The sequence below is a fragment of the Argentina silus genome (assembly GCF_951799395.1).
Source record: "Argentina silus genome assembly, chromosome: 17".
Lineage (NCBI taxonomy): Eukaryota > Metazoa > Chordata > Actinopteri > Argentiniformes > Argentinidae > Argentina > Argentina silus.
This window is the reverse complement of record NC_139671.1, coordinates 3993420-4017429: the sequence shown is the minus strand read 5'-3', so window position 1 is coordinate 4017429 and position 24010 is coordinate 3993420. Positions and strand designations below refer to the sequence as shown.

At 44.7% G+C, this 24010-nt stretch overlaps 1 protein-coding gene across 1 annotated transcript in view; it reads left to right on the top strand.

Annotated features, from left to right (window-relative positions):
• The window catches only part of kif26aa (kinesin family member 26Aa), a gene marked incomplete at its 5' end in the record, with an annotated part of 81538 nt that overhangs the window by 4327 nt on the left and 53201 nt on the right, over positions 1-24010 (top strand). Inside the window, 2 exons of the mRNA XM_083688773.1 lie at positions 3265-3332; positions 18591-19085. Coding sequence (XP_083544899.1) covers positions 3265-3332; positions 18591-19085 — 563 coding nt within the window. The remainder of the gene's footprint in view (positions 1-3264; positions 3333-18590; positions 19086-24010) is intronic.

Sequence of the window (24010 nt, the reverse complement as noted above, 5' to 3'; positions counted from 1 at the left end):
TCAGATGAAGTTTTGTGGAACTGGAAACTTCTATACAGTTTGGATTTGAAATCAAACAATTACTATGGGGTCAAAGTAGAGATTCTCACCTTTAATTCAATGGTTTTTTCCTTCAGATTGGGTTCACCATTTAGAAAGTACATCATTTTTTATTTTAACTGTAAGTTCTCTACATAGAAATGAATTAATGTGTCATTTACTGTAGATTACATTTAAAAGTGAAAATCATGATATTTCTATGCTGTACATGTAGACCCTGCCTTTTTTGCTGCATCCAGTGTAAGACTTAAATCATTGGCACATTTCCATACATTATCTCCAAGTATGGGCACTTTTGTAATAGACAATGGCTGGTAAGTGTGTAGAGTGCTCACACACTGTATGTAACCCCCCCCCCCCCCCCCCCCCCCCCCCACACACACACACACACACACACACACACATCAGACAGGCTGCTTGCTGAAAGAGAGAGGAGAGAAGTGTAAGTTTAGATAACCACATCGTACCCTGAAAAACATAGAAGGAAGAGGAAGACAAAGAGAAATAAGAAAGAGAAAGAGAGAGAGAGAGAGAGAGAGACAGATAGAGAGAGAGAGAGACAGATAGAGAGAGAGAGAGAGACAGATAGAGAGAGAGAGAGAGAGAGAGAGAGAGACAGATAGAGAGAGAGAGTTGGGGGCAAAAATAGAGGGGGAGATGATTAGGCAGTATATGAGTAAGGGGGGTTATTACTTACTCCACTCTCTGTAAGTGTTTTTCGGGGGTTGGGGTTGGGGCACGAGTGTGATGACAAGAGTGGAGCCAGAGTGCCTGAAGAAAGAGCAAGTCAGGCGCCATGGCGACAGCCTGGAAAGAGAGAGTGAGAGGAGAAAGAGGGAGAGGTAGAGACATCTGTAATTGCTGCCATCAGAGCCTGTCATTAACCTCGGCCTTGGATGTGTGTGTGGGGTTGGGAGGGGGGGTGTCTAGATGTGGCTGACGGAGCCAAGGGGTGGGGTGTGGAAGGGGGGTAGGAAGGGACGAGGGTGGGGGGGTGGGGTGGGGTGGGTGGGGGGGTGGGGTGGGGGGGGGGGGGACAGCGAATGAGCAGAGAACAGATAAGCCCGTGGAACCGGCGCCTGGGTAACAGCGTTGACTGACAGGCTAAGTGAGCCATGAGGCAGATCAATGCCGCCGTTTTCATGGTCTTAATTCCGGACTGTCACAGAGCCCAAAACTCCATCATCACCCCTTCTGCCCCCCCCATCCCTCCCTCATCCCTCCTTCATCCTCCTCCCTCTGTCTCGTCACTAGAATGGGCCTTTCGATCTGCCTTTGCTCGCTATCTTTAATGGGGACATCGAGCAAAATGGTTTGTGCACAGGGGCGGACAAAGGTGAAATGAGGACAGGAGTACTGACGCGTACATTCTGTTGCATCTTAAACAGGTGTTGATGGGTCCTTTGTCGAATTTGTATGCAGAAATTAGAAAAAGAGCGAGAGAGAGAGAGTGTGTATTGCAGTGTACTGAAGAAATGATATGTCAATACATACGTTTAAGTTTTATATAAATTGAATTGTTTAGCCCTTTTTTCCAAGTTTATATATATATATATATATATATATATATATATATATATATAGTTTATTTTATATTTAGTTTATATTTATTTGACTTGGTGTAACATGCCCTATCCGGTTCCCTCTCTGTCCTCACTGCTTTAAGAATGTGTGCCGTGAGAAGATGGGGTCACGCCCTGATTATCGATTTCCTCTCATTCCGTTTTTAGCACACCGTCCACTGGAGTGTTTAAAGACCCCACTGTATCACTTACCGTCCAGTAGAGGACCCATGGGGTTGTTTTATTACAGAGATGCTAAAGTTTCACACCATGCAGTTGCTGGTGTTAGGGGCTAATAGAAGCCCCCTCTGTGGTGGAGGTACTTAAACCCTCTCAGTCTTTTACAACACCCATTCGAACAATCACACCGAGTGGAACGGAATCCCATCATTTTAGGACTGTTTAAAGTCCTTAACTGTTTAAATTGACAATGGAGAAAAGCAACCAGTTGTATGTGTGGACAGTACAACCTCACGCTTGGAAACAGTGTGACTGTTGATACATCATGTGCTTTCAACAATCCAGCAAGTCATGTTCCTGTTATTTCCTCACTGGTATATTGGATCATGTCTATCAAAATATAGAGTGGAGTCAATGCCTATTGCATAAAAAATTTCCAATAGACACAATTTTGTCCTGTTTCACATTATGGATTATAATTGTAAACCGGCCCCACATTTATTTTTGTCCCGTCAAAATGTGTAGAATTGCATGAAATGCGTTTTGAAATGTATTTATTTTTGTAGGGGAGGACACCCAGACCCCCGTAAAAAAAAATAGCTCACACAAACTTGAAACTCCCAATACGTCGATGACACCTTTTACCACTTTCAGCAGCTCATCCATACACACTGCTACAGGCTGTCTGGCTGTTCCGTGTTCAGATTTGGATGTCATCACTGATGCCTCAGAGGGGGGGGGGGGTGAAACAGTGGCAGCTGTTTTGAGGAGATAAGAGAATATTTTTCACTTAAGTTCTGATTTGTTTAACACATTTCTTAGATGCCGCAGTTTTGGGATTCAAACAGAACTTCAGTGACAGACAGCTAAAGGTTTCTTCAAAGTTCTGGACGGTTCTGAAGGGAAATGATCCAGTATCTGTGCACTCTTCCTTGAAGGAAGGTGGTTCGAAATTAGCTGTAGGTGTACATGAAATAAACTCAAATAGTTTTTAACTTCAGTGCAGTAGCATATGTCTGAAATTATTCCTAAAATTAGCAGGGTATAATTCCGATGTACATGTATGTATGTATGTATGTAGCCTAAATTCAAACGAAACAAGTACTTTCTCTCAAGTCCTCTCCTGCTCAACTTTAAACAAGAAAGTAGCCACTACACAACAAGTGCATATATTTCCCCTATTGCTCCACAAACTACACCCAACACACTTTTCTGGTCATGGCCTGCTCTTCTTTTGTTTTTCATTGCTTCATCAAACATATGTTTATTTAGGTAAACATGGTCTCTCCTCAAAAGCCTCTATTTCGGCTCCGTATCCTTAAGTTGGCTGAGAGCTTTGACACCACAAGCTCTTTTACAATCAGAGTCAGTTGAATACAAGGAGTTTTATGTGGCAGGAAATCCTAAGGCTGTTCTATTGGCTCTCTGGGACCTTCACAAGACACTAATTAATTAACCTATTCTGTTAACATGTTTGTTGTAGGTCAAATAGGGGGTCTGGGACTGGGTGGGGGCCCTAAGGTGGGGCTGCGGGGGGCATCTGCTACACCAGTGGGTGTGTGCCAGGGAGTTAGCAAGACGAGGCCCCCGTAGCTCTGAGGCCAACAACCGCTGTTACGCCACTGGCTGGGCGATCGGTTGAGAGGTAGTATGGGGTTAGAGGTAGTAGAGAGGTAGAGAGGTAGTATGGGGTTAGAGGTAGTAGAGAGGTAGTATGGGGTTAGAGGTAGAGAGGTAGTGTGGAGTTAGAGGTAGTAGAGAGGTAGAGAGGTAGTGTGGAGTTAGAGGTAGTAGAGAGGTAGTATGGGGTTAGAGGTAGAGAGGTAGTATGGGGTTAGAGGTAGTAGAGAGGTAGTATGGGGTTAGAGGTAGTAGAGAGGTAGTATGGGGTTAGAGGTAGTAGAGAGGTAGTATGGGGTTAGAGGTAGTAGAGAGGTAGTATGGGGTTAGAGGTAGTAGAGAGGTAGTATGGGGTTAGAGGTAGTTGAGAGGTAGTATGGGGTTAGAGGTAGTAGAGAGGTAGTATGGGGTTAGAGGTAGTAGAGAGGTAGTATGGGGTTAGAGGTAGTAGAGAGGTAGTATGGGGTTAGAGGTAGTAGAGAGGTAGTATGGGGTTAGAGGTAGTAGAGAGGTAGTATGGGGTTAGAGGTAGTTGAGAGGTAGTATGGGGTTAGAGGTAGTAGAGAGGTAGTATGGGGTTAGAGGTAGAGAGGTAGTGTGGGGTTAGAGGTAGTAGAGAGGTAGAGAGGTAGTATGGGGTTAGAGGTAGTAGAGAGGTAGTGTGGGGTTAGAGGTAGTTGAGAGGTAGTATGGGGTTAGAGGTAGTAGAGAGGTAGTGTGGGGTTAGAGGTAGTAGAGAGGTAGTATGGGGTTAGAGGTAGTAGAGAGGTAGTATGGGGTTAGAGGTAGTAGAGAGGTAGTATGGGGTTAGAGGTAGTAGAGAGGTAGTGTGGGGTTAGAGGTAGTAGAGAGGTAGTGTGGGGTTAGAGGTAGTAGAGAGGTAGTATGGGGTTAGAGGTAGTAGAGAGGTAGTATGGGGTTAGAGGTAGTAGAGAGGTAGTATGGGGTTAGAGGTAGTAGAGAGGTAGTATGGGGTTAGAGGTAGTAGAGAGGTAGTATGGGGTTAGAAGCAAGTTCACTGGTGTGAGGATGTCAAAATCTTGGGGAGGACATGTCCTGACCAGCACCAGCACTCATTGTTGTGCTTCGAGGAGGTACTGTCATGGCCCGCTTCCTGTCAAAACAGGAAACCAGAGGGGGCAAAAGGGAGGATAGGAAAGTGGTTTGTGGTTTGATGTGTGTTGGCTCGAGGTCCTGTGTGTTCTGCTGTGACCTTTCTGGCTGGAAAACAAGTCCATACATGCTGGGTCCTACTGGGGGGGACACCTCAGCCGTATTTTCATAATTACATCCCTCTGACATGGAACACTTCAACTCAGCTTTTTTTTTCTCTTCTCGATTCTACCTTCCAGTACCAAAAAAGAGGCAAGCGGTTTGAAGTGGAACATGCGCTGCCCCGTGACCGTTCTCCACCACTCACCAACAGTATTTATTTTGATAATCCATGTCGGAGGGGAAGGCCCTGTCAACTGGGGTTTGGTTGATTGGTTTTTCCACGAGGCTTTATCTGATAACCTTGGGTTGGATGTTCTTTTTCCTGACCGTTGTGTTATTCTGTTCTGTTTTTCACCCCCTGTTGTTGATCAGGTTTTGACCCCCGGAGGGGGGTGCATCAATTTGTGTTAACACTCATACACATTCATACAAATGGGTTGAAAAAAGCTTGGCTTTGTTGGCACGGCACTCTGGGGTAAAAAAACATATGCAGTGGATTGTGTGGCAGCGGGCGTAAGAGGCTACAGCGGGCGGGGTTTGCGACAATGAGCGGGGGTGTGTTTGCATTAACCCGAGCTAATGTTTTCAATTTGAAAGACTGAGGGAGAATAATGCGTGACGAGTTAATTACAAACGCCAGTAATTATCAGCGGAAACACAAACCGGCTGGAAAAAATTACAAACAATGCATCGCTCGCAAATACACCGCGGTGGCTTTCGCCTGAGGAGGAACCATTCCTTGAATACCGATGAGGCATTAGCTGGTGTGTGTGTGTTTGAAGCCTGTGGTGTTTGATGTTGTTTGTGGTGGCCGTCTGCCTGCCTGAGACGTTCATGGTTAAGCAGATAGGGTGTCCTCAAGGGCCCCGTGCTCTGGACTCTCATGTGACTGATTCTACTAACAAACCATAACGTACTTGGTCACATGCTGCTGTTGTTACACTACCATATGGATCCTTACGCTACTGTTTGAAGGTTCAGCACTCGCCATTTCAGGGTAGAATACAGCCTGTCATACAGTACTTCATGAAAACAGCCCTCATATAAACTACAGTCAACTTGAAAGAGTTAGAATTGGATAAATGGACTACGCAGACAAAAGAAAATCACCGGTTTGACAACAACCATAAGAATCTAAGGTATTTCAGGAAGTAAACACTGAGTTGAAGCATCTTTGAGCACTCTAATGTCTGTGAGTGTGAGTCATTAATATTGAGGAGTAAGAAGGGACTTTCACTGCCTTGTCTTCTGGGATGATGCAAAGCTTGAGCTCTTGTGAATACCACGTCTTCATCAAAGAGGACAGGACAGGAGTCTTGAAATGACCTTGGGCATGGTGCTGATTGCCTGTGCAGTGTCAGAGTAGTAGTGCATGCGAGTATTTATCTAGAGGCTGTGAGAGTGGTTTTCCTGAGAGGAAAGAAAAATCTATCAGGAGTTGGCTAGGATGACACACTGCTACTGCTGTGGCTTCTAGTGCCAGGCAAGAAGTAGTCAGTTTTGGGATCAGTGGAAGGATAGGAGCCATTATTGATTGGGGCAAATGAAGAAACTAAACCTGACCAAGTTTATGCTACGGACGCTACGCAGATGCCTCGTTTTATCAACTCATCATTAACACTTTGGTATGTATAACACATTATTACGGCAAAACGAAAGCACACAGCAAAGCCGTCATAGTATGATAGCAATAATGGCAATGGAATCTATTTAATCTCAGTCCTTTCTGAGTACAGTTAGTCATCCTTGCGGCCTTCTGTCCACACTGGGGATAGGGTGAGGTGACATCAGTGGTTATCCTTTGACGTATGACCTGACCAATAATTTGGAGCATGTACTCGCATCCTAAAAGGGGCTCAGAAATGATCCATCTAAATGAGTTTGTGGCATCTCAAGGGTTATCAGAGGGTCGGTGGCCAGGTGGAGGATTGGCATCTCAAGGTGCAAGGCCAGAAACAAGTCTCATATCTCCCCATGAAATAAGACTGCCAACAGCACTGTGGAGCGAATACATTAAAACACTAACTGAGTAGCTCTTGACCTATTGTGCTTAAAAAACAATACTTACGATACATATTTGGATATCAGCATTTGCATTTCTGCCTAGCTCCTGTCATTCTACAGTATGAATAATACATTGTTGTTTTCTCCACTCCTGCTGGATTGGGACCTCTGTGGCTGCTCTAATGTACTTTCTCCTCCTGAGAAGACTATCTGTACTTTTAAATGAAGTACTAACCTACATTGTAATTGTGCCCTTAGGCCTTGTAGATATATTCTTACAAACATGGCAGTGTAAGAAAAGCATACATCTGCTTGGGAGGAGATTATTTTTGCTCAGCCTGGAAAATTTAATTTTTCACTTGAGTTATTTCATAAAACGAGGTTGCATTAATCAGCGTAGTAATTTCCGTCCCCGATAAGTAGGCTTTTTTTTCTTTTTTTTAATGCTAAATGATTCTTTGAAGTGTATTAGGTAGTGTAAAAAAACTGTGTGGCAAACTTGCTTCGAGTGAAATGATCGCATTAATCACAATTAACCATTCATGTTGAAGAAGGACTGAAACCTGGCTTTCGCTCGTTTCGTTTTTCATCTCTCAAATGTATTCAACCTCAATTAGTGGCTTTTCTCTCTGCTTGTTGCACAGGGCACCTTTTTGGGGGAGATGAACCCGTCCTGCATCTGCTAAAAGCTTTGACTGTGTCGCTCCATCTCATTTGAATGTAAAGTGTACTAGTGGCTTCCCAGTCCTCTTTTTATGTCTACGAGGCTGAGAGGCTTTGTCACTCTTGTAACAGACAGACAGATTCGCTGAGTGGTGTTTGTGACTATGTTTGACAGACTAAGCACCTCAACCTTTCACCTCAATTGAGGAGTTTTGTGCTACGCCCTATCAGAAGTGTACCTACACATCACTAGACAAATGTAACAATTACAAAGATCTATGTTACAGACAGCATTCAAGTTTAAATACGAAAATAGATGTCTCTCTCTCTCTCTCTCTCTCTGAGTCAAGATAATTCACTGCTTCAATAGAACGTTCGGTTTGAATTACAAATGTGTCCGGGTCATCGATGTTTTGTATATCTAAGCTGGCTATTAACAAGGAAAATCACTGTGGGCACATCCGATGGTTCAGCATGCGTCTCTCCCTGTCAGGCATGCCTGATGTGCTAATCACGACACTCAACACTGTTTGTCCGCTCTCTTGCTTCCACACGAGCTGCATGCGAATGAATCGTCTGTCAATCACAGAGATGTGGAAGGGCAGCAGAGAGAGAGAGAGAGTGGGAGGGGTGGCGTAGGGATGGGGGTTTAATTTGTGAATTGATTATATCATATCTTGCGTTGTGAGTCACTGTACACCATTATGACTATCATTAGCTTTGAGAAAGGAATCATATAGCAACGATGCTAATGAACCTGCAGAGAGAGAAAGTCTTTGGGGCAAAGGGGCACGTTTGTTAATACACTGAGATTAGTGCTTTGAGTATGTGCCAATCGATGAAGGTCAGTGCCTTGACGATGGCAACAGCTGAAGTACACAGGAAAACTGTGGCAAGAGTACACTAAAAACATATTAGAAGCAAGACAAATACACCTATCATTTCCAATTCTCTTCAGTGGTCCAATTCCCAGTCAGATGATCCACCTCTGCGCTGTATCTCAATGGCGTCGGCATGAAGGTGTAATTGTGTTTAGAGGACATTGATTACGATCGTCATAAACAGACAGTCATAAACACGGGGCGATATGAACGTGTAATGTAATTGCGTCTCATCAAAAACCTTTCGTCACTGCTTTCTAATGGGAAGGGATATCAGGCAGGACGTGATGGTAATGAGTTGTAATTGCTCTATTAAGTCGCGCCATTAGAATTCTCCCTGCTCGTCTTATCGTCAATTACGCCGCTATTATTACCGTCATCATCCTCCGTATCCTTTTCCTGCTGTTTGCTGGGATTTCTGTGACCCACGCTGTGTTGACTAATTCGTCGTTAGACTCACTAACTACGGACTGAAACTTGTGAGTGATAGGGTCAAAAGAGATGGATTCCATGAGCTACAGAAGTTTACAATTACAAGTTACAAGTTTCTTGCTCAGTCAAAACGCCGATGTCCTACTTTTGTATATTTTTAGCGAGCCAACTGAATTACCTTATTACAATGTCATCTTTGATGAATGGGTCACATATCAAATTTAGTGCTGTAGGAACCACATGGGTAAAGCTGTCCTTGATGCACCTACTACTGTATATGCTCTAGCTGGAAACAGTCTGTTTTCTACATTTACTGTTGAAATCGTATTCATGCACAGTTTGAACACTCAAACATTGATACAAATGAATCAGAGAGCACTATCTTACTCTCTGCTTCTGAATAGAGCCATGGTGTGTGTGTGCGTGTGTGTGTGTGTGTGTGTGTGTGTGTGTGTGTGTGTGTGTGTGTGTGCATGCGTGCGTGCGTGTGTGTGTGTGTGTGTGTGTGCACATACCTGCGTGCATGTGCGTGTGTGTATACTGTGTATCCTCCAGTCTTGTCTCAGATGTGTTGCCCATCCTGGCGATGACATCAGAAGGTTTATAAACTATCACCCTGGCAGGTGCTGCACACAGACAGTGAGAGGGGCTGGAACCCCAGGGGGCCCCAGAGTAGTAGAACGCCCACACATGGAGCTTCTACACCCAGCTCCAGGCATGAGGTAAGCCTGGGTGAAGCAGCAACCTCCATGGAGCTTCTACACCCAGCTCCAGGCATGAGGTAAGCCTGGGTGAAGCAGCAACCTCCATGGAAGTTCGATGACAAGAGGATTCTCAGAATAAACACAGAGAGTGGTCGTTCATGAATGATGGTATTCTTATGTGAGTCAATGCCAAGTAGTGTGACTCAGAGGTACAGTGTAACCAGCATTAAGGTCACGTCCAAGTCATCGCGGTGCGCTAATGCAGGTTGAAGAGTTGTGTGAATGCTTATGCAACATACCTAAATAAATCATATTTCAGCAACATAATTTACCATGCAGGTTAATTTGCTATGCTCTGACATAGCAGCCAGGACAAAGGGGAATGTATTTGATTCACAGTTCTACTTTGTTGAGATTCACTGAAGATGTGTATTTTGGTCCATAGCGTTTGATTGGGCTAATCGTATAGTTCTTGTAGGCTGGGTTGGCTAAAACTGAGACTCCGTACAGACCAGTGAAAGAGCAAAGTCCATTTCACAACTATATTAGTTTAATTTCCTTTGAAATTGGACCCAAAGTGCAAGACATCCTTCCATCAATAATGCTGAAAAATACATAGAAAAATATCAATTAGGGGTTTTTAGAAAGATAGACCTCAATGTCTGTTAACTTTATTAGTGGAATAGTGGAATTGGCTATTAGTGGATATGTCCTGTTTCCTGTAAAAGGAAGAAGGAGATTCAATTAGCTCAGACTTCCTTTGCATCTTTTCATCTGGACAGTCTGATCCACAGCCTTGCGTATGAAGGGACATTTGGAATTAAGCCCCAATGTACAGTTTTAAAAGAAGAATATTAATCAATCAATCAATCAAGCTTTATTTATATAGCGCCTTTCATACAAAATTGCAATATAAGATGCTTAACAGTAAAATTGAAAATACATAAGTACAGAACATACAAGCATACATACATAAATCCATACGTATAGAATACATAAATACATACGATAGAAATAGAAATAAGAATGGATTAAGAGTAAATAATGGGAAATAAAAAGAAAACAAAAATAGAAAGTGCAAATGGATTAAGAGAAAGCTAAGCTAAAAAAGTGTGTCTCGAGGTTTCTTTTAAACGTGTTTATGGATTGTGACACCCTAAGCTCATGAGGTAGGTTATTCCAGAGGCGAGGACCCTACACACTAAAAGCTGCCTCCCCGTATGTCTTTGTCCTCGCCCTGGATACATGCAAATCCATGTATAAAATCATTCACAGGGGAGCAGCGATTGTGGGCAAATTCTCAGCAGGCGGGGATTGGGTATGCCCTGTTAAGTCTCAAGTCTAACCTACTTCCTTAAAAATGTTGTAAAATCTCTCAAAATGTTCATGGCAGGGGAAAAAGGACGGACAAACCTCACTTGATCCTGTCTCGAGGTGAAGCCAACTCTCACTCTCCCAGAGTAAGGGGTCTGTCTGCTTAGGGAGTTCACTTTCTACTCGACACATCTGGAGCCTTCTCCACCCCTGGGGGCTTTCAGACAGCTGTCCCAGGCTCTGCCGCGAAGCACAGGCATGTTTGACAGCATACAGGCTATGCCTCTCACTCGTTCAGTTCAATTAGACAACCCAGTCTCCAAATGATTACGTCCTGGGGGATTGTTTCTGCAGACCAAAGAATATGATCTGTATTGTATTGTACTGGCAGCTAAATACGGAAGTCACAACGTCGCATAAGGAGGTGGCAGGGTGGCAGAGGCAGAAACCACTCGACTTTTTTTTCCACGTTTCTATTTTTTTTTGGTGCTAATTGTTGTTGCTGTTGCTAATATTTGCTAATTCCTTCCACTAACAACTTAGCCTAACCGTAACCAGTTGAAGTTAAGGCCTAATCCTGCCACCCGAAACGCAAGCCGGAAAAGCGCATTCACGTAACTCGTATGCAACGTATCTTACGTCAAAACAGGTGGTCAAACGCTGGTATTACAATCCCCCAGATCGTATTTCCTGGTCTGCAGAAACGATCCCCCAGAACGTAATCATTTAGAGACTTTGTGTCAGAAACGCGAAATTAGAATAGGTTTCAGAATAGAATAGGTTTCAGTTCGATTAGTTCAATTAGAACAGGTTTCTTCTCAAACCACGGGAGGAATGGTTATCATCGAAGCTGAGCATCTTGGAAGTTTGGGATTGGTCAGTGCAAGTGTATAGCTGGAGTGTTTTAAGTGCAGTATGTCCAACGTCACCTACCTTCATGGTGACTGTGCTTTCACTTTTTAATGCTGTAAGGCAGTCTTGGACAATACTGTCAAATCATGAGAAATTAGGTGAGACACTTGACATTTGCTTTGATGGCTGCCACCGACCGTAGGCGTGCCGCGAGAGTCGCTGTCACACTCGTAGAGGAGAGCTGGAGCTTGAGTGACACCTTTGAAGGACCCTTCTGGCAAAGCAGCCCCCCCCCCCACTCACTCATTTACTCTCTCCCACACACACACACACACACACACACACACACACAGTCATACACACACACACAGTCACACACACACACACACACACACACACACACACACACACACACACACACACACACACACACACACATACACACACACACTCCCCCTTAAATAGGGGGCTGGCTGTTTATTGTCTTGTACACACTTTTCTCGCTAACCCCTCGGAGTGTACCTGTGGCGTCGATAACAACGCCACACTGAAAGCACCCCGGTCTGCATAACAAGTGATTTCTGAGGTTTCGGTACACTCCCGCAGATCATTTGGAAAACGTCCAGAGACTTCTGTGAGAGGCTTTTTAATTAGAAGCTGGCAGGCTACATGAATATACATGTGGTTCTTCTGTGTTTTGTGACCGGTGGTTGGTTGGGAGTGCGTTAACATTCTAGAATTCACCTTTATCCTGTAACCCTTGGCTAAAGGGTGTACAAGGATACTAGGATGTGGAAAAACTGTAGCAATCCTACAATCCTATGTCAGCACCGCCGCAAACTCCCCCAAATGGGACATCCCTATTTGAAGTGGTGGATGGTGCAGTCGGCCGAGGAAACTACACCCCCGCTGAAAGCTACAATACCTCACACAAAATGTCACATTTCAACGTGACCGTACGCGTCTCTGACGCACTCGCGTTTCTGACACAAAGAGCTTCATCTCTTCATTCATTTAGCACACACATGTTACATGCATGTAACATGTGATCTGTATTATGCATTATGTACGTGTCATATTGAACGTTCATACGGGGGTAACCCGTTGCTGTCAACATCAGGGGAGACAGCTCCTGGATTAGACCTAGTTAATCTTCAAGCCCCTCTTCCCTCTTCCATCACAACCATCACAACCATCACCGTCAGTTTCTTACTGTAGCTCGCCTATCTGGAGTCAGCCGTAATGAGCTCCAACCATCCCTGTCCCCATCCTCCTGAGGTCTCCTACAACGGAGGATCAGACTCTGTCATCACTTCACTGTGCCACAGTATGCTTTGAGTGGTTAGTGGCTAGTCCCTCAATATTAATGAACATGAGTGTTGCAGTTGAGTACCCAACTAGCACCCAGCTGTCATCTGTTCGTGGGCCTCAGACATGGTGGACTAAGGTGACAGGCTATGGCGGAGGAACCATAGAAATAGCAACAAAATAAAAATAAATCCCATATCATATTTATATTCTCCCACTTTTACAGATGTAGCAAATGCAATTATATTGTAGGACAGGTAGACTGACATCGTCACAGTCCAAAAAAAGTCCAAACAAACTTAAAACCTAAAACATTAAATTAGGCCCATCCATCACAGGAAGCGAGGTTAGGTAATTACGTTATCCATCCATTAAACTGGGCGGACAGTGACTCCTTCATTACAGAGCCACTCACGCTATCAGCTCGAAGGATGGGCATGAAGCAAACAGGTACTATAATGTTGTGAAAGACACGTGACCAGGGCAACATATTGGCCAGCGTAAAGGTTGCAGGCTACTCGGGAGAATTACCGGTTGGAATACCATGACCGCTGTTGCGACGCCCAACTGTCAATGAAAGACGCTATGTGATTTATATCGCTGGAGAGATCTGGAGAGTACGTGGAGGGACCTCTGCGTTCGCCTCTGTTGTTTAGTTTTGTGGGGCACTTCGCTACTGATAGTGTCGCGCCCGGGGATGGAACTGAGGGGAGTTCTTGGAGAGGAATACTTGGATGCGTAAAAGAATAAACAACACAGACGGAGATCTCCGATAAGACCCTGTGCTCCTGAGAATTTCAGGTAAAATTGCCTCTCTGTATTAACTGCAAGACTAAAGTTAGCTTGCTTTTGCTTGTTAAAAGTTTCCTTGTTCAAACGCATGCATGTATCATCAAGGTGTGTTGGTGCGTTACCAGCAACAGTATAATTCACCACTTTTACGCATTGCTTTTGACAACATTCCTGCTGCTTAGACTGATTGCTTGCTTGTCCCGTAACATTTATTTTGGAATCCAGTCAAAAGTGATGATTGGTGTAGGCCTAATGACAACTGTGGACTATTTCAGAAATTATACTATAAATAGATATTTTCAAAAAGTTGCCTCACTGAACAGGTGGAACAATATACAGTAGTTGTCTGGACGGGCCCATCATTTGGCCCAAATTCTGCTTTGATTGGATTATTAATTTGATTATTGTTTACTTATCTCCTTGTCATGTGTAGTAAGTTATTCTGAACTATGATCTGAGCATATCCACACAAAACCTCAAGGTGTTACCTGTCAAATAACATCCTGCTTTTGCATCTGATCATCCTATACTTGTTATGCTATGTTATAAGCAGTTTAGTTTTTTAGACAGAAATTAGTCAAATAGGGCATACAGCTTACATCATCTGTTGACCTTCATGCATACAATGAGCAACTATGGCTTACATCTTTAGCTACTGGATGAGGGACTTTAAAATAATGTAAATGAAGTAGAGCAATGAATGTATGATTGCAGTTGTGTGTGTTCTTAGACTTGTCTGGGTATTTTGGATGTGTAGCACAGTGTTAGGGTTAGGGTTAGGGTTAGGGTTGGGGTTGGGGTTGGGGTTGGGGTTAGGGTTAGGGTTAGGGTTAGGGTTAGGGGTTAGGGTTAGGGTTAGACAACTCTCTTATCCAACTGGTTTGTTTTTCTGCTCCACTGTCCCACTGCTACTATAGATGCATGGTTATAAACTGTGACTGCCCTCTGTGTGACCACCTGTAACTTAAGAACACTTAACCCTAACCCTAACCCTAACCCTAACCCCAACCCCAACCCCAACCCCAACCCTAACCCTAACCCCTAACCCCTAACCCCTAACCCTAACCCTAACCCCTAACCCCTAACCCTAACCCCTAACCCTAACCCTAACCCCTAACCCTAACCCCAACCCCAACCCCAACCCCAACCCCAACCCCAACCCTAACCCTAACCCCTAACCCTAACCCTAACCCTAACCCTAACAATTATAACCACTATGCATCTATAGGCCTTTGCTCAATCATCCCTAATCGCTAAAGGTCATAGATAGTTTTTGTCGTCAGCTGAACAATGGGCATGCTATTAGTTGTTTTACAAATATATTCTCGCACTGAGCGATTTCAACCTACTTATTTATTGCAGACCTCTTAACCCATGCGACATTGTGGAACTCTAATGTCAAGGTTTAGCAAACTAGATATGGCCCAGGGTTTGTGGTTATATCCAAGCTTCATATTTCCAATAGGATTATAAAGGCAATGGTATTCAGGCATTCCATGTTTCTGTTGGCCGTATGTCAAGCTCCTTGTACCTGTGGGAAAGTATAAGGCTAATGACAGGGTCAGGGGATCAGACTAACTCTAGCTGTGAACCCCAGACCACTGTGTTCTAATGGACTACTGGAGCCAGGGGCCAATTTAGAAGAATAGGCACTTCTGTTTTAGCAGTTTCTCAAGGACAAGAAGGAGGAGGGAGAAGGCTTTGTTTTTCTGTTGTTTAAACACCCTGGGCACCCAACTGTTAACGCTGCGCTCCTGTATTTTTTATGAGTGGGCGTTAGGAGTTTAAGAAAACATGGCCGCATTGTGTAGTGAATTTACAGCTTAACTCAACAGGCTGTGACAGGAAGTCCCATACATTTGGGGCGAGATACACTGGTGTGAGAAAGTATAGTATATGTAGATTTCAACCTGTTGTAGCCCGAGGAGGATACTCCAGCCCTGTTTGTTTTTAGCGAGGGAGTGAATATCAATCAGGGCACGAGAGTGGGATGTAAATCTGAAACAAAAAACACATTTCTACTGTCTCTTAGAATGCGTCTCTCTTTCCCACCCTATGTGCTTACAGTATAATACAACTACAAAGCCTATTTCCAAACCAGTGTTTATCTTTTCACCTCTGCTATATCTTACATACATCTTAGCTATATCTGGTTCTTTTTTTTCTTTTTCTCCACTGTCAACGACTGACTACTTAACAGAACAGAACACTGCATTCACTATTTTCCCTTAAACTGTGCATAGATTAGGGCCTTGAACGAAGACTGTCATACCCCACCCACCACTGTTTTTGGTGGTGTAGCATGCAACTCTAGCTTCTGTCATATGAAACAGTCATGGTTCTAACATCATACCCGTTGTGTAAAGTGGGTAAAAGGCCCACTGCTTCACTGTGCTGTTGGCTGGGTTGGCTGGCTGCCATATGCAACTATGACTTTAAATGAAATCCCAAGTTCAAGCGCTTTTCAATGGGAAACGGCAGCACTCTATGATGTTAGACAAGCCAAAAAAAACAAGAAGACGTCACCTCATGACACCTTTTTTAGTTCTTTCCAGTTGTCTCGTTGAGTTGTCTCAGTTGTCTTTATAGAAAGACTGCGGTACCAATGGTTTTGGTCTTGATGGACATGGGTGATCACTGTTTTAGTGTAAAATTGATTTCATCAGTGTAACATTGGGTTGTTTTGTGTCAGTTAAAGTCAGATGCACCTCCCGTTGCCTCCACATAACACTGACACTTGGAGACAATATCTGCTGCCTTCAGGCCAAATTCAGGTCATGCCTTCACCATTGCCTCTTGACAATAACGCACAGTCTGTCTCCTTCAATGGAGCATGAGCCCAATGCAATGGTAAGCGGGAATTGGGTTGTAAAACCATTGGAATGTCCCTGAAAAGCCTCTTGTTCGGGAGTGTCACCACAAGCGTGCCTGGCTGGCCACCAAAGTGTGCCTCTGTCCAGCATGCTGGGCCGACACAGACACACGCGGGGACGGCCACGTTGGGGACTTTGAAGAGCATTGAAACCTGACAAAGGGAGTTCACAACCTTGATTGTTCTCCTTGCAAAGGTCACGACAGACAGACAGCCTGCTCTTAAATCTCTGTACAGAAAGGAGATGCCTTTCTATTGGTATTGTGGTCTAGCCTGCACTGCACAAGTGGGTATTGTTTCCAGGGAAGAGAGAGAGCGGATGGTCTTCGAGAGACGCCGGGAGACGCTTACATCTGTGTGACAGACTTTCACAAGCTCAGCAGCTGTTAAAATATAGATTATAAAGTCAAGGAAGACAGGAGGTTAGCAACAATGGTCAAACAGTCAAACATAGCTTTAGCATACAGACACAGCAAGTGATATCACAAAGAATTTAAGCATAGACATGGTCATAACTCAATTGCCACATCCCATGGGTGATTACTTATCCACTGGTTTGATCTCATGTGACTAAGATCAGATCGATGCCAGAAGAACCGTTCCCTCTGCTCTACAGCATAAGACACAAAACTTAACTACTCTCCAGTATCAAAGTCAGGTACTAACAGGTTGTTAGTAGAGACTTGAACAGATTGCAGGCATCTGGTAAAGCCAGTCTCCCCCCCCCCCCCAGCCACCCCCAGCCCCTCTGTCAGCCCGCTCCCCAGCCTCTCTGCTCCCCTGCCCCCCTGCCCCCCCTGCCCCTCTGCTCCCCTGCCCCCCTACTCCCCTGCCCCAGACAAAAGCACTCAATCACAGAGCGACAGTGCTGAGGAGGGCCCTTTCTGCCCCTGACCTCCGGCTCACTCCAGCACAACATAAACTTCAGTGACAGTAATACAAGGGGGGACGGGGGGACGGGGGGGTGGGGGGACGGACCCCTGCCCCCTTCATCCTCGACTGAGACAGAACAGCAGGCTGGGCTGATCGGAGTTTATTAGCAACCTTAAATCAACCTTTTATACAATGTCCACCACGAGGCGAGGGCTGCGGAGTGGCGCGTAGTGCATTGTTAATGTATGGGCAGCTGTCAGGGGTTCAGTGTGTGCTCAAGTTTAGTCACATTTGGGAGGAGATGTTCCTGAACTAGGACTGCTTGGGCAGGTGTTGGAATAATGAGAGAACATTACTAACAGCATTTCAATGGATGGTAATGGCATCTGATATGTGTTTAGCTGTGTTTGGTTTTTTTTATTTAATTTTTTTTATTCAAAAAGGCATATTGAGATAAGTTCAGGCCTGAGCATTTATCATAATGTGCCTCTACTACCTGTGGAGTTGATATTACCATTCTGCTGTTGAACTACACCCATTCTGCAACAATATGTTGGATGTTCATCTGAGATCGTGTGGTAAAGAGTGTATTTTTCAGGTCTTTCTTGGCCCACATTCATATTTACCCCTTCGGATATCTTACAGTACATCACCCATCAAGGAAAGACACCTTTGAGCAAAATATATTTTAGTCAAAGGGTTCTGTGTCAAGTGCCTCAAACTGTCTTTCTGGCTCATCCCTTCTGCTGCAGGGAGGAATGACTTTAACTGATCTAAGGCCTCAGGTATTCTCTAAATGCTAGGTCTGCACAGTTTTTCATTTGAGGAGCTTCCATATAAATAACTGTTTCTCCTCGAGCAAACAGTGTCCTGTTCATTGAGGCTCTTGGATGCCCACCCAATCATTGAGGCAGAAGATTCATTTTCTTGTGACTACACTACAGCAGCCCCATTGGTGTTATTATTACTACCGTATCAGCTGTGTGTGTGTGTGTGTGTGTGTGTGTGTGTGTGTGTGTGTGTGTGTGGGTTGGCGTGTGGGGGTTACAATTATGATATGTACTTGTATTATCTACTAATAGTATTAGTACAGTATCTAGAAATGGGTTTTTCTGGTATGACCCCTGGATATTTTAGATTCCTTACCAGTTTGAAACCCGTCAGCCCTTCAACCAGCAGGAAAAATAGTGAAAACAACAACAGCTACAATAGCAGTGACTGAACATTCTATTTAACGCTTTATGAGTTGACCGTGATGTCATCCTGTCATCCCCCACAGGATCTGGGGTATGCCGTGTTCCTCTTCGACAAGCTCCAGCGTCTGGAGTGGCCTAACAAGGGGTGGCGGCATGCCCCGGACGAGACCCGCTGCGATGTCTGCGGCACCGCCCTCAACCAGCTGAGACGCCTGGTCCTCTGCAAAGCCCTGGGCCTCACCAACCGAGACATACCCGACATGCAGCCCGTAGCCTTCTCCCCCGGGTTCCCCCGACGCCCTGCCGCCCACGGCTTGGTCACCTTACCCTGCAAGCATGACTGGTCCATAGAGGACCCCGCAGCGAAGCAGACACCCGGGCTGTACGGTTCTCCACTGGCTGGGGAGCGATCCATGGGTGGACTCCATGGTTGGGGTGGGATCCAGAGCAGCTATGTAGGAGGATCCAGGTCAACGGGCCTGGCCACGGTGACTCCTATCCCCATGCACCCCCAGCACTATCTAGAGGGTGTGTGGAGAGTCTCGCGCACCAGGCCCCTTCAGCATCTGCCTCCCATGGTAAGTAAGTTCCTTATTCTTAGTTCATTGAAAGGAGACATGTTTATTTTACAGGGCTGAAACTATCTATATTGTCATTTTGTAGTCAGTTCGAGTTAGTATATTAAAAATTATATACATGTATCTTTATCTTTTTGTCTGAAAGCACTGTTGTTACTTTTAAAGAGACACTTTTAAGGTCGTCCTTTTTCATAACAATAGTGTCTGAATATACCTATTTTATGCTCATCCACATTTTTGGCACTGCCAGGTTGTGCCATATAGGTTTTCTTTTGCAGTGCATGTGCTACAATGGAAAGATTTCAGTTTTTAGAAAAGACCTTGATTTTGCTGTAACCCTGGCAACGTTGAACTTCAAGAACCGTTTCTTTTTTTTTTCTGTATAGCAGTTTGACTCCAGAAACAGTCAGGGGTTGTGACCAAAGTGTAAACCACTAGTTTAACAACAGAAATCGGAAGGTCAGTTAAAAGTCCCTAAAAGAGCCTGCAGAATTCTGGATGATGGCAAGTGTAAAGTGTGGAGAAAAAAAGGAACTGCCCAAAATCCCTGGCATACCATCTCATCTGTGAAATATGGTGGAGGGGAGTTATGACTTGGGCGTGTATGGCTGCCACTGGAACTGTCTCACTTGTCTTCATTGAAGATGTAACTGCTGACGGCAGCAGCAGGAATAATTCTGAAGTGTACAGGAACATCTTGTCTGCTGAATACGGGAAAATGCTTCCAATCTCATTGGACAGCGCTTCATCATACAGCAAGACAATGACCCCAAACATACTGGTATAGGAACTAGGGAGTTTTTCAGGGCCAAAAAGTCAATCTCCAGATTTAAATCCAGTTGAACATTCATTTGCTGAAGAGGGAACAATATTTATGGCGGGCATTCATTAGGGGTTGGTGAGTGTGACAATGCTCACATTTAACTAGTAGCCTAGTTTATGGTTTCCATTTAACAGTTATTTATTAGGTTTCATTAATTCCTGTGTGTTGGTTTTATGTGTGGCCCCATAATCATATCATCATGAAGCTCACCCCCAGTTGAAGGCTAAGGTGTCTTTAATGTGACTCTGGTTAAGTGGCATGTCAGGGCCGCTGCCATCAGGGGCCTTCATCTGCCTGAATGAGATGTCACCATCTGATGATGTTTCAGCTCAATATACAAACAGTGGAGCAGAGAGGCTACATGTCTCTATCCTTTCAGTTCTTTCCTTTGATTATTTCACAATTATTTCCGCAAAACACTTTGACAACATAGACACACAGCTAGTCTATGGATAGACCCTGTCGAGACACCTTTGTTTTTGTTCTGTGTCCCTCTCAGGACTCAGGAATGGGCTGTGACAGACCCCATAAAAGGGAACACAGTACAGTCAGTCCTCGGTAAACAGAGGCAGATATACTGTATGATGAGGTCCTATTGCAGCTATGACAATAAAGTACGACCAAGGAAGGAGCGTTGTGCCTGGCGTCGGAACTCATTACTGAGCAGGTTGCCCGGTAACAGACATGATACCCAAAGACCTGGATCACGGCCTTCCAAGCACCACTTAACCTTCCCTCCCACAGATTGGACATTAAGTCATCTCAATGCGGAGGGCTATGGGGGGGATTATCATACTGATGGCCCATGCTGACCTCACAGCCTCATGAGTACCATCCATCGAGCCCGGCTTCCAACCGCCGGTGATGGCTGATTAACCTCGGGGACACGGGGAACAACCTCTTGCCCGCCACATGGCCCCATTCAAAGTGAATCTGGATCGGTGCTTTTAGGCCCGTCACATCTAGAGCATAACTATGTTTACCCTTCAGTAGAGGCTCTCCTGTAGATTAGGGCTTGCAGTACTGCTTATAATGGGGTTGTAATAAGGGCCCAAAATCAATGGGAAGATGATTGGATATGCAAATGTAAGCTGAGGTCATTCTAGAGAGAGAATGGGAGTTATTGATTGCCCGGAGAGATTTGTGAAGTCCGAGAAGGCATTAAGCGTGTGTTGCGGCGAAGCTGAGCATGAGGCTGTGGGTTTAGAATTGGATTAATACCAATTTGCCTTGATTGAAGGAAAGTTATGGATGAGGAAAGGATGACCATGCTGCTGCTCAGTCTTCAGGTATTTCATTGGCTTGACGGATGATTTAAGAGGGGTCACCCACAGAGTATCGATGGACCAGGGAACGTCTTTGATTGGCTCATCGTCTCCCCTCCATCGACACAGAGTCGTCAGTGAGGACAGGAGTTGACCTCTGACCTCTGGCCTCATCCAAACTCTTGTCAGACTAGTTTAATTCAGGCGATTCACTATTAGATACATTCACTGATTTTGTCTTTGATTGAACAGCAAAGACGTGGGGTTTGAATGAGTGATTAACAATAAGTGACTGGTTAGATTATTAAGGTAATTTGTCTCCACAATCTCACTGGATTGTTTATGCTTTATACCCCAATACCAGAGTTTTATCTCTATTTGAAAACATGTTTTAATTATGTAAAGTATAATAATGTACTTTATTATAATGATCCCAAGTATCTGGTATGCACACTTGCTATACTGATGAGATTTACAGGCCATCTGTTCTCAGTGTTTATTTCTTGTTTATCTGTTGGCATCCCCCCGCTACAATGTCAACAAGTGCCTTAGTGCCAGTGAGAGTTGGCCCGCTAATGCTTTTGACTGAACGCGTGCAGCTCAAGGCAGCCAATCGGCCTTCCATAAAAGAAAAGGGACTGGATTCCCTCTTTCCCCTCCTCTTTGCCTTGGTTTCCGAAAAGCAATTAGGCCTTGAGCTGGTGTATAGCATCCCAATTACCCAAATAAACTGAGGTTGTGGACACTTCAGAAGACTGAGTGTCCCTTTAGGAACCTTCAATAGACATACAGTATAACAGCAGATGTGTGTGTGTGTGTGTGTCTGTCTGTCTTTGTAAAGTGTGCATACATAGCAGTTGTGCATACATAGATGACTCTATCCCGGTGTCAGGTGAATGTGTGAAGTTGCCTGTGTGTGTGTATTGTAGGCTGCTAATTTCTCAAACCTCCCGCTTCCTGTCACTTCAAATAAATTCTCACAGCACAGCAGAAGCCGTTGGGTTTTTGGAGGCCATATCTTTGTCTGGGGAATTAAATGTGGGCTCTTGATTTCTTCAGGGAAAAGGTAGGAGGCAAGGACACTATAGAAAAGGAGTGATGCCCACACTCTTTGTCAATAACGCTCCGTAGAGGCTCCTCATTTACTGAGCCAGAGGCCTCAATGCCATTTGCAACCTTCGAACGTCACTCTTATGAAAGTGTGACTCAAGGGGTCCTCCAAGGAACAGGCAGGCATTGTGTGTCATTTAATCTGAGAGAAACCGAGAGGAAGCAAGGAAGGAGAAATGAAAAAGCCAGAAGCCCGTCTGCTCTCTATGCTGGGCTGACAGATGGGACCTTTTGGGGCTCACCTGAGGTGAAAAAACCTGTCTGACGTCCATCTAGAAGGCTTGTGTTGTAGGCACACCTCTTGCTTTGCTGCCTTCTCTTCTCTTCTCTTCTCTTCTCTTCAAGGACACATGAGAGGACTGAAAGACTGAATCTGAGGGACTGAGAAGTGTGAACTGTATAGTGTCTCATTATGTCAGGCCAAAACTGGATAAATTAGCCATACTGTAAATGAATACAAATACACCTGTTAGGAGAATGAATAGACAAATATAGGTTAAGCATTTATATCCTTCTCTATCTAATCTACTTATACTTTTAGTTTCCTTTATCCATTGTAGGCACTGAAGATTTTAAGGGTGTTATGTCAGGTCTTGAGAACTAGGAAGGAATTGAAAGGATGAACGACTTTTTGAAGCCTATCAAGTTGGATTTCTTGCACTGTGCAGAATGGAGGAAAAAATATGGAATAGACTCATATTGGCCCTAACAAACTGTGAGAGGATTAATCGACCGAATGTACTTTACTTTCTGCCTTGAATCACCTGCAGGTCACACAACTGGCCAACAGTGGACTGTGTTTGGTTTGACACCCTGGGCTGTTGAAAGGCCTGGTACAGACCTGGGCTAGTGAAAGGCCTGGCACAGACCTGGGGTTTCTCAATCCCAATGGGCTCATGAGACATCACGCTCCATGAACATTCTCTAAACGTTTATGAGTGCCTGTTGCCCAGAGTCACCTTCCCGCTCTCGCCAAGCGCCCATCTGTGCCTGGGTCTGCTGCGGAACAGCTGTGCCGATGTGGCTCACCTCCATGAGGAGAAAAGTTCTGAGAGAGGAATAGAATTAGAAAGTGGAAGGGGAGGGGAGGGGAGGGGGCTGCTATGGAGGACTACAACTACAACACTAACACTGAATGAAAGGGTTGGTCGACAGGACGTTCTGCCAAAGCCAGACTATCGTTACATAATTCATAAAGTTGCGTGTGGACCTCTTGCCCTGGCTTTTCATACCCACTGCCCTCACCTTCCACCATAACCCAACCATGACATCATTAAAAACGGACCTCCAATTTAAACCCAACATGTCTGCCTGTACAATACCCACCCCCCACTGAGTGATAATAGGCTGCTCTCCCTCTCCCGACCTCCCTCTGCATGTGTGAGGATCTAATTATGGGATGTCTGAGATGAGTTCAGGGTAATATATGCTGTACAGAAGTTGAGTGACTCAGAATAGTGGTTACCTATTCCACTGCATGAAGGAGAGAGCTTCACTGTGCAGCTCATTATCTTCCCGTCAACCTGTTGGGGAGATCACAGCCATTGTGAATTGAGTCTGATTTCCAACATTCCTCATCACTGCTTATTTCCGTGAGTTCCACTGAAGCTCGGAAACAGAAATAGCAACACGTTCAGCATGTGGATCGCTGTTAGCACGTATGTGGTTTCGAACACACTCACGCCACAAATCTCAGTTGACAACGGTTGCCTTGCTATAGAATGAGA